The sequence below is a fragment of the Manacus candei genome, unplaced genomic scaffold, assembly GCF_025592945.1.
Source record: "Manacus candei isolate 608988 ecotype Guabito, Panama unplaced genomic scaffold, ASM2559294v1 h1tg000014l, whole genome shotgun sequence".
In the NCBI taxonomy this organism is placed as follows: domain Eukaryota; kingdom Metazoa; phylum Chordata; class Aves; order Passeriformes; family Pipridae; genus Manacus; species Manacus candei.
The window spans coordinates 52,129,188-52,147,425 of NW_026138062.1; the positions used below are offsets into that span (position 1 = coordinate 52,129,188).

The 18,238-nt window shown below is 44.8% G+C and overlaps 1 protein-coding gene across 6 annotated transcripts in view; it reads right to left on the reverse strand.

The window, feature by feature from the left end:
- Window positions 1-11,788, reverse strand: part of RIMKLB (ribosomal modification protein rimK like family member B) — a 43,426-nt gene extending 31,638 nt beyond the window's left edge. Inside the window, exons 1-3 of one of the 6 annotated variants that reach the window (XM_051779933.1) lie at window positions 11,471-11,788; window positions 9,764-10,272; window positions 3,359-3,579 (exon numbers count right to left, since the gene is read on the reverse strand). In XM_051779933.1, the coding sequence (XP_051635893.1) occupies window positions 3,359-3,533 (175 nt within the window). In that variant the 5' untranslated portion in view covers window positions 3,534-3,579; window positions 9,764-10,272; window positions 11,471-11,788. Of the gene's footprint in view, window positions 1-3,358; window positions 3,580-9,763; window positions 10,273-11,262; window positions 11,402-11,470 lie in introns of those variants that run through there. The other 5 variants (XM_051779936.1, XM_051779934.1, XM_051779931.1 and 2 more) reach the window with 5 other exon arrangements.
- Window positions 11,789-18,238: the final 6,450 nt, after the last annotated feature.

Below are 18,238 nucleotides of genomic sequence, written 5' to 3' on the forward strand. Positions count from 1 at the left end.
CCAACCTAATTGATTATGTGATACTTTGATTCCTGTGCAACAGTGTTGTGTATATCTGATTCAGTAACCAACTCAGCAGGTGCAGCCCACCAAGGCAGCAGAAAAAATTCATTGTTTTATACAGTTCTTACTTTATCTCAGCTTTTGCCTTGGAAATCTACAGAGTACTACTGCCAGTGCGCAAAGGAAACGAATGTATGGCTTGGGTAAGCAGGCACTTATTTAAGTAAGGCATAAACAACAGTTATTTTCAAAAAATACTTGTTGAACTTAAATTATTTCCAAAACCGTTAAAGCATAAATCAGTTTAAGAATTTCCTTCTAGACTTAAAAGGAAAAAAATTAATTCTACACCTCCTCACTTCCATTGACAATGATTTTTGAACTCATGCTGTGTTGAGGAATCTAACATGGATCTTGAGCTGCATGCTGGTTCATCACATGGCCAGTCGTACTGGGGCTGTGCGGGGTGCTTGGGATACTGCGTCATTCTGAGTTTCAGCTGTGGAAGAAAAGGAATCAGCAGTGACTGCTGGGCCTACACTGCTGGATTGCCTGGGAATCACTGCCCCAAGGAGTCGCTGCTGCTGTGTCCACTGATTGTAACAACCCAATCTCCCCCCTTTCCCTTCTGCCACGCCAGATCTTATCACTTCTGACGTACACAGATCCTGTAAACCCAGCATTGCAAGAGCTTCCCACTTATGCCTTTGGCTCTAGGCTTCAGCGATACACCAGTGTGCTCTACTGCCAAGGTATACACCACGTGATTTGTGGAAGGGACAATTTGCAATTTTGCTACGTATCCCACTGTTCTGTTCAGTTTTCCTAAGTTTAGAAGTGTCTTTTCCACTCTAGCCCTGTGAGGTAAATAATTCCAAGCTTTTTGATATCGTATGCTGGATTTTTGGTTTCTGAAGCCTCCAGACATGTTACTGACAGTCAGCAAATCCACAAGATTACTGACTATATCACCTACAGAAATATCATATTTTTAAATAGCATCCCACAATTTCCAACTAGACTGTGCAAAGTTAACATTCTCCGCACAATTTATTTAAGAAATTACCTAGGTCTTGAGGGACAAAAAGAAAGCTCTAATCAAAGGGTGAATAGGTGACCAAAGAAACACTATTACTTCCTACAATATCTTGTATTACCTTCAGAGTCTGAGCTCTGAATTTTTAAGCTTTCAACTCAAGTAAGGACAGAAAAGGAAACAAAAGCAGGTCATTATCCAGTAAGCATACATTCTCTTAAACCACTCCTCTATGCTGTACAAAATTTTACTCCATCTGGATCCCTCACACAACAGTAGATAACTAAAAGGGTACAGAATGCATTACCTCCTGGATATTGTTCCAGGACACCTTTTCCTAGGCCAACTGAGGACTTTAACAAGGCAAATGATACACAAAGCTTTTGCTTGTGTCTTCCACCAGGAATCTGTATCAAAACATGTGCAAAAGGTCTAGGAAAGAGAACTGGAAAATTGAGAGGGAAGATTTTTCATCTCTCTCCATGAGAAAGAATTGTTTCATACAAGACAACTCTCACCCCTCAGAAAAAAAACCACAGTCAGACACTGTAAACTATTTATAACAAAATTTCTATCTGCAATCTTTCAGTATTTTTTTCTCACTCCTTTTCAAACCGTTAGTTATTTACATTGTTTTGAATGAAGACCTTGTATGAGAATAACTTCATGTTTTTTGGATTTTCTTTCCAGTAATTTCCTTAATTTTTCTCATTCCTGTACTACATATTTCTCAGCAATAATTTTCCGACTTGCATACTTTATCTTTTTTCTTGCAATAGATGCAGCATTAGGAGACATTAGGCAGAAGAGAGTAGAAAGGTCCACGATCTACGCTTGCCGTATTTAACTGCCCAAAAACAGACAGAAGACAGGAAAGAAGAAATCATCACCAAAAAATAAAAAGAATACTGAAATGATGGAGGACTAATTATGCATCTCAGAGACTGCAGCTAAAGTCCAGGATGGCTGCCTTTGCATAACACGCTGTCCAAAGGACAGCACGCTCAGAGCAGTCAGATGTTCAGACATTCTGACAAGAAGTTATCTTGATTTGAAAACACCCTACAGAATTTCAATCTGTGTTAAAAATCATAGACTCCTCAGATTAAAAAACAGAATAGGTAAATAAAATTTTAGTAATACCAGAATAAAAGATACTGGTTTTCCCATGCATAAGTTTTATGCTTGATTGATCCATGCCACAACAGCGTAAAAATTCTGACCAAAGTTCTTCCCCAGAGTCACTTCTATGATTCCACTCCTACATAAGATTTCCCAATAAGGAACAAGGAATATGATCACATGGCAGGTTCTTCTTCGGAGCTGAGGGTACTTTTATATTTTGTTCCCACACAGGATTACTCAAATACAATTTTCAGAAATGTAATTTTTCCCTGGATCCCCAGTGGTATTTTTTTTTTCTTGACTGATATAGGGGGAAGAGAAATGGAAGAGTTAAAGGTAAAGAACATCACTGCAGTCTCCTTACTTTAGGAAATCCAAACTAAAAAGTTGAAACAAAAATAAACTATAAGTGTTACACAGCTTGACATTGGTGGTATTAAAATTCTTCCTATCATATAAGCTTACTATCTACAGCATCATTTTCCTTAACATTTCTGACACAATGTCTTGCTTTTCCCTTTTAATCACCACAGGAAAAAAAAACTAATAGGAGAACAAAACAGAAATCTTACCATTTAGTTTTAAATACTGTAAATTGTAGTAATAGTTCAAATTATTCAGCTGCACATACTTTGTTTTTCACCACCGTTCATTTTTAGCACATATGTAACTCCACATGCATACAAGCAGCATGCTTTAGTTATATCACATTATAATCTATACCACATTATAACAATTTGTACTGTTCATTGAAAATTCCTTTTAGACTATTTCAAATGTGTTTTCTATTCTGGAGTTAGAACACAAACAGAAAAAAAAATTCCCGCTGAAACTCTTAAATGTGACCCATAAACTTCAATTATCTAAGCAAAAATTAAGCTCCATGATTTCTTATTAATTCAGAGGTCCTATAGTCCTTATCCTGAACTCAACAAAACAAAACAACTCTCCTCTCTTTTCTGCAGAAGGAAGGCAAAAATGGTTCTACTGCAAATTAGCAAATTTAACAATTAGACTCAATTAACATAATAAATGCTACAAACCATGGTATGACGTACATCTACATGATTTAGATGATGAATGACAAGTAGTCTGGCACACACGGAATTCATTATTAAAGAGTACAGATGCTCCATTTTACAATCTTTTTCGAAGTACCCTTTCAGCACATTCCCAGCCTCAGCTCATTCTCACCAAGATTTCCATCCTCAATGGTCAGCACCACTTCATCCATCACCAAGGCCCGGAAATCCAGCTCCTCTTCACAGCATTTGGCCTTCAGTGCTCTCAGGATCTCCTGCTGAGGGTAATCTTCTCTGATGCGACGGTCTGTTAAGAACCACAGCCTGGGAGCAACAGAACTGCACATCTTGGACTTGTCTTGCAACCTTCAAGGTTTCCTTTCAATGGAACTGCTAGACAGTGGAGAAGACGAGACTCTGTTAGAGCACATAATTCTTGATCCCTGCTGTACCCAGTCCCTCTCCCTCTCACAAGTCAGTCCTTTTCAATAGACTGCAACTTCCAACCTCCAAGAAGCAAAATAATGTCTACACCTAATCTGTCACCGAGGTACCAACAACACAAACAAATCTATTTACATTTGATGAAATGTGAAAGGCTAGTAATCAGGTCTTGGTCCTCATCCTAGCTTTCTTCACAAAAGGTATAGAAATCATGTAACTACTGGTACTGGTAGTAGCATCCCCCTTCCTTGACAGTACTAAGAAGCATGCCAAGAACTTAATACACTTTGAATGGTCATGTCTGAATGCCAGAATTTCAACTTCACTATTGGGATAATTCCTTACAATTGAAATAACTCAGTCCCTCTCCTAGGTACTGCTAAAACACCCAGTGACAGAGTTGATTTGTCCCTTTCCACCACATAGGAAAGAAAGTAGAGTGTGACAAATTCTTTATGTTAAAAAAGGTGCCCAGAAGAACAGAAGAAATTCATTAAAACAGAATTTTCCAGATAACTATTTAGGACTGATTTGTTCTTACACCTATTTCACATCTACTGCGCAATATACTTAGAAACATATTTAGTAGTATCCAGAAGACACAATAACAGAAAAAAACAATGGAACAAGGATTATCAACAAAATGTCGGAAATACAGAACATTAATAATATATGTAAAATAAAGCAAAATCAAAGTCTGAATCTCAGTACTAGGCCTTTCTTGCTCCAAATCATTTTTTAAATCACCTTTATGAATACACAGCACTAATGAATTCAGCACCAAGAACAGAAAAAACAGTTCAAATTGAAGAAATTCAGTGGTGTTAGAACTGGTAACAGCAAGGTACTTCTCCTTTCACTTTAAATACAGAGGACTTGAGCTATTCTTTACTGAATACATTTTTACTGAAATATTTTTTAAACTGTGAAAGAATTACAGGTATGCTAATGGACTACTCATTTGCACTCAAGAAAGACAAGAAGCAGCATGGTGTAGGGAAAAAGAATTCTAGAGAAAACCAGAGCTGCTTTCAGTGTCAGATTTTACACTTTCCTGTTAAAATAAAGAGGTAGAAATCACGATTTTTATCAATATATCTTACATAAGTTCCAAAGAGAACTGAACTCTGGGATAGAAACAGGAGTTTCACCTAGTAATCCTAATGACAGGACCTGCTGTCAGCAGGAAATGTAAATACAGAAAGACAGTAAGTATACAACTGCTATCATTTGATATTACAAAGAATTTTAGTTTCTGCAGCAGATCTTGGGACAAAAGGATTGTTTAGCTACAACCACAAGAACCGGATTTTTTTTTAATTAAAAAGCAAGATTTTTCTACTAGTACAGCTTTTTCTTAACACGAACATCAAATGTTAAGTGGACATTTTTACTCCTGGTACTGAGAACCATAATGACAACAAGCAAAGACTGAGATTTTTTTTCCATTGTTTTGGTAACTGAGGACCAACAATAAGGTCAAGGACTACAGTTCTTCATCCTAACAGACTGAAAGCAAGCAGAAGCTTGGGAAAGGCAATCATAGATCCAGACCAGCCCTTGACAGCAGTGAAGATGTTCAAGGTAAAGGAGGAAAAGGAGTGTTTGCTCCCTGCAGGAAAATGGTATGAGGGGTTATAAGGAATATCTTTTGGTATCTCAAAGAACCTCTTTGTTCTTCAAAGCAGCCGAAAGTGGAAAGGGCAAGATGAGGTTTGGGCTTGCAATGGCTATCAGATCCTGCCCCACTTTTGTCTCTCTCAACAATGGATTTCTCTACGTGGCAGTTTACATAAAACTTCCTGGAACAACATGCTCGGCTAGGAGCCGGGACAGGCTGTGTTTTCCAGCAGTGTCCCCGCCGTGCTGTGGCACAGCCCAGAGGCCCCTGGGCACCGGCCCTCGCCGCTGCCATTTGTATGAGGGGCTGGCGAGGCGGCGCAGCGCCCCCTGCCGCCCCGCCCCGGGAGCGCAGCGCTGCCCGCCGCGCCGGGCCGGGTTAAGGGACAGCCGAGGAACGGCGAGCACGCAAACGAACATACCAGGCACACCTTTTCTTCATTGGAAAAAAAAAAAAAAACGAAACAAAATAAATCAGAAAACAATGCATATTTTCAGCTTGCTTGAGGTTTTAGTTTGGGGGTTTGTGGTTTGAGGCTTTTTCCCCCTCTGCACTGGTTCTAACACTGGTGCAAAAAACAAGTATTTTTTCCCCATTTTAACTTGCTACTAACCCTTGATTTCTTCACCAGCCTACTTTCATTTTTCTCAAGCCTCTTTTCTACATCGCCCCACCTCCACCCCCTCAAGTCTGCCATCATTTCTCCCTGATGCCATTTCAGCACTCAAATTCTTAAAAATCAGCAAAGGGCCATGGTTCTTCTACTTTTGAAAGAAGTTACAGCTTCATTGAGAAGAGCCATCCAGGTACCTCATTAAACGCGCAGGCATACAAAAATGCCTTAGGTAGGGGTATTCATCTCCTTCCTAATATTATGTCTCATTCCCTCAAAATCTTAGGAGTTTTATAAATGTATATATAAAAGCTAACATCTTATCTTAATGGAAGCAGGAAACAACCTCAAATCTAGAAGCAAAGATTAAGAAATTCACTTCAGATCAAGCTACAAGCCAGCAGCAGAGGCAGAAACTAGTAACCCTAACTCTTGGTTCCTTCACCCCAACCCTACACACCTCCTTTTTTTTCCACCTGGAAAAATATCTTTTTCACACTAACATTCTGTTCCTAAAAACAGAATCTACTCATCAGTTTCAGTCTCTCCTTACAATCTCTATTTTGATGGTGTAAGAAGTCTCACAGAACACAAAACCTGCAATTTACCCTATTAACCCAAACATCTTAACAATCCCTCCCACATTCTCAAGAAAACGATCTGTAGGAGGAAAGCTAGCCTTGCAGTCAGATGCAAAAGAGCATTAAGCTCTCAAGTTGGACATGATTGCCAGAATTTTTCCTTGAAAACCAACTCCACCCATTTCAATCTAAAAGACACAGCCTCAGACAATGCTGGGCGTGCATGGAATACTTCCTAATCCATGAGAGCATCTATTGCAAAATAAGTATGGTATATATAAGGGGAAGAGCAGATGTTTAAATATGTTCAAGATGACCAGTTGAAGTGCAGTTTTCAACCAAAGCTATCTACTACAGTCAAAGTACAATCCTGCAAAAACTATTTAACAGATTAATGAAATTAAAAGCAAAAAATAACCATAAACCTAACTGCATAAAATGAACTGGGAGAGGTAAAAAGGGTGGTATCAAAGTAAGAGCTCTCATAAAAATCAAACTCTGTGTCACAGCAGCCAAGTAGACACTGCTGCATCAGCTTCAGGAAGCTGTGTGGAACAGATTCTTAGCAATTTATAGAGGGAATGGAACACTTACCTCAACTTTGAGCTGTAGCACCCTTGTATTGCTTAAGCTAGGCTTTATTCCGGCAAGCACACAGCAACTTCCTCCCCTCCCCATCACATGTAATCCTATTTCCTCCTATATTCCTTCAATCTGCAGTACACCTTTCGCAGCTGTTCTAACAAAAGCACTCACTGTGCTCCTTTTCTACTTTACATCATACAGGAATATGCTTTCTTGAAATAACAGGGAATTCAGCCAATCAGATCAGTTGTCTAGAGACATCTAGAAATCTTCTCTGAAGACCACTCCTTCTGCCTCGAAGAGGTCTTCTCTTTACAGACAGATTAGAGAACTGTCTCCAGGAATGGGAGATTGGTCTCCATTGTTAATTTACTCCTTATCCTGTCTTCAACACCCAAAAGCAGGAGAAAAATGGACTAGTCTCTTTTTCATCATGATATATGACCTCTAAGAAGAAACCCATTATTACGGGATAATAATTAATTTATGTTTGACTGGTAAATGTGTAAGATAAAAGATACCTAGTATGCAAAAAAAAAACCTGTTCCATATTCTTTCTGCTCAGAATGCAACCACTCGATGCTCCTGTAAATTAAAAAGTCTAACTTGTTTCTTCCCTATGGGAACGATGAATAGAATCCCAGATGTTTTGTAGCATTAAGAATCAATATTATCTAGCTATTTCAACTGCTCGACCTGTGATCTGATGTTGTAGCACACTCCCACTGACTATACTGTGTTCTGGGAAACAAGTTGGAGGAACAATTACTACCATCAGCCCCTCCCAGAATCTCCCCTTTTTCAGAGCTTGGCTCAGACTCTCAGGCTCAGTTACAGTACTGAGCAGCTAACACAAACTCCACGGATTCCAGCAGTTAATCTCTATTAACTAAAAAAACCTAACCTTAGTTTTAGCAAACCTCTAGGCATGCTGGATCCCTACAGCTGAGATAACGATAATAAAAATCTCATGGAAGCGAGAAGGAATGAGCAAGGAGACTGACAGTCATGACTGCCACGGGAAACAGAGAACTAGGAAAAACACAGTTCCAAGCACTCACCTCACTACAATTAACACTAATAAAATCACTGATGCTTATCCCTTAATACTCATTTCCAAAACAGTGTTATTCAACTTGGAAAATTTATTTTGACTTTCTTTTCGTCATAAATTAGCTAAGGCTTGAAACTAAGTACACATTTCCAATAAACCAATCGTCTCCACCGTTGCAGTAGTTTCTAGAATGCTAGAAGGCCACATTTCAAGACACTGAAGACCTAAGAACATTTGACAGATGCTTGCAAGTTATCTCCTTTAGGAGATACCTCAAGGCAGATCTGAATTATAAAGTCAACCTTAGATAGCAGACCAGTTAAAGAGCTAACAAACAGTCATCCAGCACATGACCCAGCACATAATCTTCCATACGCTGTCATGTAAGTCTCTGTCTCATCTTAATGAAAGGAGAGCAGTATTTGAAACATCCCAGAAACAGGACTTTCTATGCCATAAGGAGAGCAGGTCTGCAAACAGTTCACAGCTGCTTCCAGTATAAAGCACAAGTAATTTTTTTCCACACAAAGGTATCAGAATGACAATCATCTAAAGAAAATGTATGGATGATGAATATATCCCATGGTGATAGAGATAAGAACTGACATCTTTAAAAAAATACATCCAAGGTAAATCAACTCATTCCTGACGATGCCCCTTCATGGTGATGCTTAAGGCCAACATCAAGAAAAATTCCTCTTTTACGTACCAAAAACTAGTTTTCCTAAGACTGTCACATAACTGTTTGAGACTCTTTGGAAAGAACACATTTTTAAAACCTGAAGAATCTGAAAAATTAAAATATTTATTTAAATGCATTTTATATAATATAATGAGTAGCTGCAGCGCAATCTGCCCAGGGCTGCTGCATTATCATCCACCCTTTACACATGCATTGTAGAATTTAAAGTCTCTGCAGGCAGGTGAACCCAAGCACACCTCTTTGAAAGCATATCACAGTATTCACCTCCTTTTCCCTTGGAGATTTGTAGACTCCAAAAGCCAAAGGATACGGGAATATATTAATTGTTCCCATTCATTCCTAGTACAATATCCCCACCCTGCAGACGGGCAACTGCACGCTCAGTGATGGCTTTCATCTGCTTGTCTCCACCTTTGCACTGAGTGATGTTCAGGATGCTAGCAGCAATCCTCCCAGGCACAACTGCCTCTAAAAGGCAGACATACACACACGCGCACACACACACACACACCCGTCTTTCCTCTTCTGTGTTCACGCTTGCAAGTAGATGGTTAAGATTCCTCATTCACACACCCCACTTCCAGATCACAACCGAATAATCCATTCTCTTTCCTCTCTGCAACATGAGCCCGATACTGGTCAGCATCAGCCATCCTTCTACTTCTCGGTATTTTTTCCTACAACAGCTTTCTCATCCCCCTCCACCATCCCTGTGTGCGCACGCACGTCCATGTGCAAATAAAACACACATTTCCTCCCACATCAGCTGCTTTTCTGATGAGAGGCTCTTCCACCTGTGCCAGGTTTCCCTGCAGTGTGGTAAAACACCCCCCTCTCCTCTCTGATCCGTATGTACACAGCCAGTTTCCCCTCCTCCCTTCCCCCACCTCACAGTCTCTGTGCATGCCTCTCCCAGCGCCTGGAGTGGGGGAAGGGAAACATGCACTGCGTGAATGAATGGACTGAAGAGACTTACCAGAAATTTGGTGAGGAAGGAGTGGAAGACGAAAAAGACACTAAAGATGGGTGTTTCCTTCAGCGTGCTAAGTGCTGCTTCAGTTCTGGCTCCCTTAAGGAGGTCACGTGTCTTGCTAGGTACCCCTTTTCCTGGATCCTCTACTAACCAAAAAGGGTGGCAAGGAAGTCTTCTGGATGCCTCTCTGCACTACACTCCAAAGGAGGGAAGGGTACTACTGAAGCTCTCAAAGCAAGCAAGGGATGTTGATGATGATGAGAACGTTCTCCTGGTCCTATAACAGGCAATGTCTAGCTGATGCCTCGGGGACTAGGGCAGAATTGTGAGGGGGGAAGGGGAGTAAATGACTGTTAAAATAATTCCCAAATTGTCCTCCCCTACAGGAGGGATAGGAAGGAGTAAAAAGAGTACTGATGAAGAGCTGTAGCTTTCTACATAAAATAGACTCAATCCTTGTGTCTCTACTTCCTCAGAACTAAACGCCTAAATGACTCTGAAGACACCAACACCTAGGGAGGAAAAAAAAAGAAGAAACGTCCCTATTAGACATAAATAAACATATAAAGGTATGCAATAAAGATAAATTAAATCCCAAAGGAATAAAAGGTGCCATTCAAGACAATAAGCAAAGTCAAATGAAAATTGTGAGACGAACACAGCTAGGGGAAATGTGTAACTTTAAAGAATTTACACCATTATATTACCACAGATACCAAATTTAAGAAGAAAGAGACCCCAGAAGGCTAAGCAACTTGTTCTTTTACTGAAGATTGTGCATTCAATGGAAAGATAAACTTGTACCTACACGAGAACATATGACGAAATTAAGTTTTAAAACCTACAGAAACTATTCCATTTATTTGTGCGAGTCTTTAAACCCCTCCCCCAGAATAACCTTTAGGATTCAGATGAGACTCGAGAAAAGTACGTTTCAGGTCAGGAGCACGTATTCCTATGCATTAGGAGCATGTATTCCTATGCATTGGATTCCATTCTGCCACAGAAAATAAGCAGTGGTTTACAAACGGTAACAAAAAAAAAAAAAAAAATAAGAAAAAAATAACATGTCTAGAGAATGCTTGCTTAAATGATGGAATCAATTCAAGATTAACAGTGGCACACTTGGAGAAACGGAGCCCCTGACAAGATGCCAGGCAGTAAAGTCACCGATGTGCTCTTTAAACATCAGAAAACAAAAGGGGAGAAGAAACCTAGTTGGGAAGATCTCGCTGCCAGACCCGACGCCAGCCACACACACCCCTGCCTCCATCACGTGAAGATCTGCCCCCGCAGCCACCGCCGATCCCCACGGACCCGTGCGAGGTCGCGGCCGCCGTGCGAGCCCGGGGGGGCGGCGGTCCCCACCCCGCGCTGGCAGCGCGACCCGCCCGCGGAACGGCGGGTCCCGGACCGCGGCGCGGACCCGCCGCACAGACCCCCCGCCCCTCTCCCCGCGCACAACGAGCGGCCGCCGCCGCCGCTCCACCTCCGCCACCCACCTGGGCGCCCCGGCGGGGAGGCGCGGGCAGCTCGCCCCGCTCGGCGCGCGGGGGATGCAGCACAATCACCATGGGCGCAGCGCGGCGGCGGCGGGGCGGGACGGCTGTGAGGGGACGGTCCCAACCACCCCCCCGCCCGCCCGCCCCCTCCCCGGGCACGGCGGACCCCACCCCCGCGGGCTCGCGCCCGCTCAGCCCGACATCTCACCCGCCCCGGGCACCGCCGAGCCTGAGGGGACCCGCGGGGCGCCCACCCCCACCCCCTCCGGCACCGGGCCTGGGAAGAGAGGGCGCGGGGCGAAGAAGGCTCCGGGGAGACGCGCCCCTTCCTCCCTGCCGGCGGCGCGGTCCTAGAGGGAAGCGGGCGACGCGACGCGACGCTCGCCCCCCTCCCTCACCCCCCCGCCTTCCCCCCTTCTCGGTGTCCCTCCTCCCCGCGGCTGAGGCGAGGAGGCCGCGGCTGTTCCCTGCACCGAGCCCCCCGCCCGCCGCCGCCGCCGCCGCCGCCCGCGCCCGCTCTCGCCGCCTCACAGCGGAGCGGCGGCGGTGCCGTAACGGCCGGGCCGGGCTCGGCACGCGCGGGGCCGGGCCGAACCGCTGCCCCTGAGCGGCGGCACCGCCCGCGCGGTGAGGCCGCCCCTGTCTAACGGCCGAGGCCTCCCACAGGGTCCGGGAACGGGCCGGGCTGGAAGGCACCACAGCGGGTCATCTGGTCCAACCGCCCTGCTCAAGCAGGGTCATCCTAGAGCACATGGCACGGGACTGTGTCAGACGGTTCTGGAATATCTCCAGTGAGGGAGACTCCACAGCCTCTCTAGGCAACCTGTTCCAGTGCTTGGTCACCCTTATGGTAAAGTTCTTCCTCATACTCAGGTGGAACTTCTGTGCATCAGTTTCTGCCCATTTCCTCTTGTCCTATAGCTCGGCACCACCAAGAAGAGCCTGGATCCATCCTCTTGGCACACCTCCCTTCAGGCACTTACACACATTAATGAGGTCCCCTCTGAGTCATCTCTTCTCAAGGATGAACAGGCCCAACTCGCTCAGCCTTTCCTTGTAAGAGAGACGCTTCAGTTCCCCAATCATCCTCGTTGCCATCTGCTGGACCTGTTCCAGGAGTTCCATGTCTCCTTACTGAGGAGCCCAGACTGGACACAGCCCTACAGATGCGGCCTCACCAAGGCTGAGTAGAGGGACAGGATCACCTCCCTGGACATACTGGCAATGCTTTTCCTAATGCTCTTCCTCCTGCCTGTTCCCCCTCTGCCCTAGCTGGGGATTCAGTCCAGCCCTCACTGCCATGGCAGACCCCAACCCAGGCCCTGCTGTGCCGACCCAGCTTCTCCTGCAGTCCCCACCTTCCACCCCAACTGCCCACTCAGGGGTGCAGGCACCATCCCACTGCCACGGGTGACCAGCCCCAGCACAGTACAAGCAGCCACACTGTCAGCAAAATGTACGATGTCTGTCACGCTCGTCACTGCTGCTGTTGGCATGTGGCATGCAAACCCAGAACCCTCATCCTTCGTGTTCAGTTAGAGGTGTGACAGAATCACATAATCAGACCTCTGAGATCACTGAGTCCAACCTGTGTCCAAACACCACCATGTCAACTACACTGGAGTGCCACATCCAGTCTTTCCTTAAACATCTCCAGGGATGGTGACTCCACCATCTCACTGGGCAGCCCATTCCAATATCTAATCACCCTTTCTGTGAAAAAATTCTCTTAATGTCCAGCATAAACTTCCCCTGTTGCAGCTTGAGACTATGTCCCGTTGTCCTGTGTCGTGTGTGACATGTCCTACACACCACCCACCATACACCATCATGTGTACCCAGTGTGCAGCCAGGGCTGCATCATCCCTCGCTGCTGTCATTTCTCTAAAATAATAACTGTTGGCAGCAGACAAATATGACACATCCCCTGCATCAACCAACACACCTTGTTTATCAGTTTCTGTGGCACACCTACTCAGTTTCCTTTGTACCACACCCTTTTCATTCACTGTCTCATATCAGCTGTATATTCCACATTGTCCTGTGTGAGTTTCTCCTTCACCAACCTTCAGAACCTCTAGAAACAGCAAACATACACTCTGCACACCAGGGGAACAACATGTGTGTTCCTTGCTAACCTGTGCTACACTCCCAGCTTTGCAAATATGGGACATACTCACCTAGTCATTCTGATACCCCCGAACACCCGTCATACCATGAAGGTTACCTGTCAACCTGCTTTCTTCTGCCTCTTTAGCATGTGGCGGTTCTGTCCTACTCATCTTAATTCTCTCACTTGAACAACAGACAGTTTACATAGTCTTTGCCTCCCCAGCACAGTTCATCTATGTGTGACCATTCCAGACAGGCTTTCCAACCTGCAGTTGCAGGATAAAGCTGAGCCATCCAAACCTTTCATGCAGTATCCATGATGTTTAACTGACACGATGGGACTGACTTCCGCAAGAGTAACCTATGTATTGGAAGAGAGAATGCCCTAAAATCATCTGCGATGTTTATTCATTCATACTGCACAATGCTGTATTGTAGTGTCATATGCTTCACCTTTGGTATATCTTCTGCAAAATTATACCTGGCGGTTAAAATACTCATAACACAAACATCATTGAGCATTTCTAGGACTGACCTCACTTAAGGGTACACACGTTTGTTCATTTGGTTCTGCAAACAACTGGGTCCTACTCCCCAAACCTCAGGCGCGATTCAGGTACTCTTCTGAAAACTATTTGCTTCATGCCTAAGAGGCAAAGCTACCTCACAGATGATGTCAGAGGCCAAAATCCCCAGCTACTGAGACATCATTCAGTGCTCGCCTGTCTGCTTGGGTTGCTCTCTAAGACATCTGTCTGACTATACAACAGTAAAAGGAAAAATACACTACCACTTGCCTAAATGCCAACTCAAAGTATAACTTGAGAGCAGGAGGCAATCATAGGCAAGTACCAGCAGGGTAAACTAGTAAGTAAATAAATAAATAAATAACACCAAAATGCTAAACAGTTTTTCTGTTATCTTGACAATAATGAAACATTATCTTTTTAAACAGAATTACTACATGCTAAAGCCTTCTGGAATAGAGTTCCAATGTGCACCAAGTCCACACTTCCAAAAGTTGTACTTTCAGGCTGTGAGGTGCACGGGGCTTGTTTACACAGGGAATTTGCTAACAAAGAGCTACTGGTATCACTGCTCTGCTGAAGATTGTGCAATCACTGCCCATTGCCTAGCATGTATGTGTATTTCAGACTAAGATTTCTTCTGGATTCATGTATGCTGTTTTTAAGACAGCATAAAGCAAAGAGGAAAGAAAAATGTCTGCATTAGTATTTATATAACTAAAACTACAGTAACATAACAAGAGCAGAATTTTTTCTTTTATATTTCAATAAGCAGCCAAGTTGTAAGGCAGGTGCCTCTCCTGCTAGACATCGTTAGCAGTTTGTGGAAAGAGGAGAATTGCACAGCTGGAAAATTCAGGAATGTAGATTTTTGGCCGTACAAACGCACTTTTGGTTATAAGACATCTGAGAGGAAGTCATTCTACAAGTACAGGAAAAACACTTGTCATGGTAACAGTAAGATATTTGATCTGAAACCATTTGAGATGTTTCAGCTGGGTCTTATGATTATCAGTAACAATTTATTCCACCAACTGCCATTTACCTTCATAGCTCTCTCACATGCAAAATGTCGCCTTGTATCCTTTTTATTGCTGTTCGTTGAGTTACTGGAGTTGTAGTGTGTCGTACTTTGTCACAGGTTGGATAACCTATATCTCTAGAACAATTTCCCATCATCTAGAAACCTGAGTTTGGAAGGAGTCCTGAAAATCCTTTACTATTTCTTGGAAAGGTAGAGCAGGAGAAAGGGTCAATTTACTACTCAGGACATGCCCACTCAGGATGTGCCCACTGCTGCAGAAGCTTTTGAATTGCTTTTTTTTGAAGAGTTGTCACTGCAGCTGAGTTGGATGTAGATGTTATACTTCCCTAGAATTAGGCAAGACCTCTTTTTTCTATTATTTTCTATCCAGTAAAGGTGAGGCCTTTCCTGTTACCCATAAATCTCATTCTCAGGACAGAATTCCTACTATTTAATAGTGCAAGGACAATACTGGGGAGTGTGTCAGTGATCCAGAATACCAAGCTTCACCCTTTAGGGAAGAAATATAATTGTAGTAGCAGCAAGGAATGGACGCCTCTGAACACTAAAGATTCCTGGCACCTTTCTTTTGAGATTTTTCCCATGCACTCTATATTGCATAATGTAAGGACTGGTCCAAAGCCTTAATGTATGCAAAATCTGATTTCACGGTTGATTCCATGAAATATCTTTTGTCAGTGAGTTCACTAAAACTGCAAACCAGCTGTTTAGTCCTGAAGCCAAAGTCCGCAGGACATTATCCCGTTTTTCACACTGTAAAGTTTCATATGCTGTCTCTGGTGACCTTGTGATGGAAAAATGGTGGAAAATCCAACCTGCAGATATTGCTAGGCCTAATTATTTATACCCATTTCCCTGCGTGCTGACTGTGTGCTCCCTGTGTCTTCAGTAGCTACTCATTTGGTCAGCTGAATCTCATAGCAATGTTTTTGCTTCCTGCTTGGATGACTGCATAATAAAAAAATATGTATAAGGCAAGGTAAATGCCTGTGTTCACACATGAATGCTTGGGTTCACATATGAACACAGATGGTCCCATGGAGGGAAACAAGTTCTAGACTGTGTTTCAACAAGAAATGGCCGTATCATTCTTGTTTCATACCATGTAAAATGAGGACTATGCCAAATGGTGCAAAATAATCCTTATTTTCGTACAATCTCAGTTTCTCATTGGTTCTGCCTGTTATACTAATTGCTGTTCTGAATAAACTACTGTAAGACAGCAGAAAATGGAGACAGTACTGCTAATACAAAGGACACCCTGCTAAGGGTATCTGCAGAAGGTTCCAGGTTTCACTGACTGAGTCCCAAAAACATTTTGACCCAGCACCATGCCCTCCAGAATGCAACACCCCAGCTTGCAGGTAAGTCCGTCACACGTGCCTGGCTCCATGTGCTTCATCCCACCGGACCCACCGCTGTCTCTGAATAAACCCTGCCCGCAGCCCGGCTGCGACCGCCGGCGGCGAGGTCTCTGCCGCCAGGCCGGCTGACAGCACCGCCGTCCCGCCGGCGGCAGCGCCGGACGGGCTTTGGAGTGCCCCGAGGCGGGGGGACCGGGAGGGGGGCACTAGGGCTGGGGAAGCGGGGGTGCTGCTGCCCGTGCAGGGCGGTTCAGGGAGCCCGGCATCCCTGCTGGTCCTGGAGTGGAGAGGCGGCAAGTGCCGAACGCGCGGGGAGGGGGAGGGCGCGACTGCCCGTTTCCTATGCCAGGCGGTGGGAAGGAAGCCAGCAGACTGCTGCGGGGGAAATAATTATTTTGCTGTAAATACTGAGACAAAATAACAGTGGTCTGTGCAGGTGGTGGAATAGAAGGAATGGGAACCCCCTTGTTCCCAGCATTTGAAAGGAGGCTCAGGCTCACGGCACAATCCTGACAGAAGAAAGGGGCTCAGAGGAGCATTGCAAGAATTTTCCTGCCAGACAACAACATTTGGGGACATAAGGGAGGAGAGCATGCATCTAATTGAATAAGTAACTTTGGAGAAGGTCAGAGGCTTCTGTTATCCTTATTCTGGGAACAGTTTGAGAACTGCGAGACACAAAGAAGCCCAGGCGGGCAGAGTTACAGGCAGAAACAAAGGAATGGGTGAATAGCAGCTGGTAAGCTTCAAAGGTTGGTATATAACCAGCAGCTCCCAGTTCCAGAAGACAGGAGTGCATTTCCCCCAACTAAGTTGCTGTTCTGCTGCAGGGAAACAGGGAACAGTACTGAGGAGCTGGACAAAAGGATGAATGTGCTTTCGATGGAAGCAGTCATTTGAAAGGAAAATACTTCCTTTTCTCTGTATCTCCCTTCTGCCACTCCTTGTCATCTGCCTGGCCCCTTTTCCAGCTGTTTTTCTCAGTCTGCACTTTTCCTTTACCATCTTGAGAAAGTTCCTGCCTGTCTGGTTTTCTTTCCTGTTCCTTTACCTCTTTTTGACTCCTGTTTTGCCCTTTTCTGTCTCTTTCTCCATTGTCTTTTGATGAATGCTGTTGCAGTGATGACTTAAGATTTCAGTGCCTGTTGGGAAGGATCTGATGCAACCACAGGGTGGCTATACCTCGCAGGCACTCTGCTGCATTAAGTCTGATAAACATCTGCCCCGCGAGCTAAAGAGCTTCAGGCAGCAGGTTGAATGTCTCGGAGTTTATCCCCATCGTGTTGATGTTATCCTCTTGTGTCCGTCAGTTCTGTGCCCAGATCTGATGAGAGCAGGCAATCTGGGTTTTTTTCCAAGACTTCTCTCATTCGTGGGGAGTTGTTTCTTCATCTTTTCTTCATCTAACTCTGATACCCCCTCTCGCCACCTTGCCGGTGTGCCTACACACCCATCGCCCCTTGCCCGCCTTGAGCCGATAGAGGTGACTGAGGGGCGGGCTCCTGCATCTCCAGTTCTGGTCTCCTCTCGCAAGGTCCGACGCCATGATGGGAACTGTGCTTAGGAGGCTCCCTGCGGTGTGAGGGAGCCTTTCCTCCCCTCTCCTCCTGTGCTAAGGCCAGGTGCTAAGGGAGGTGCTAAGGGAGGAGGGGGACAGAGGTGCCTCTCAGGGAGGCCAGAACTAGGTCAGCGTAGCTGGAAAGCGCAGCTGGTGCAGTGCGATGGGGGGCGGAGAGCCAGTTATATCCAGAGGGGAGCGAGTGGATGGAAGGCGGAGGGGTCTTTCTGCGAAGTTGCAGGGGCGGGGCAGCCTCCTGCAGGCCTGTCGCAGGGCTGCTAGCAGACCCGCCCCGCTCCCCATCCTCCCCCAGCCCCGAGCCCCCAGCATCCGCCGCCGGGCGCCCGCCGAGCCCCTTCCCAGCGCTGCG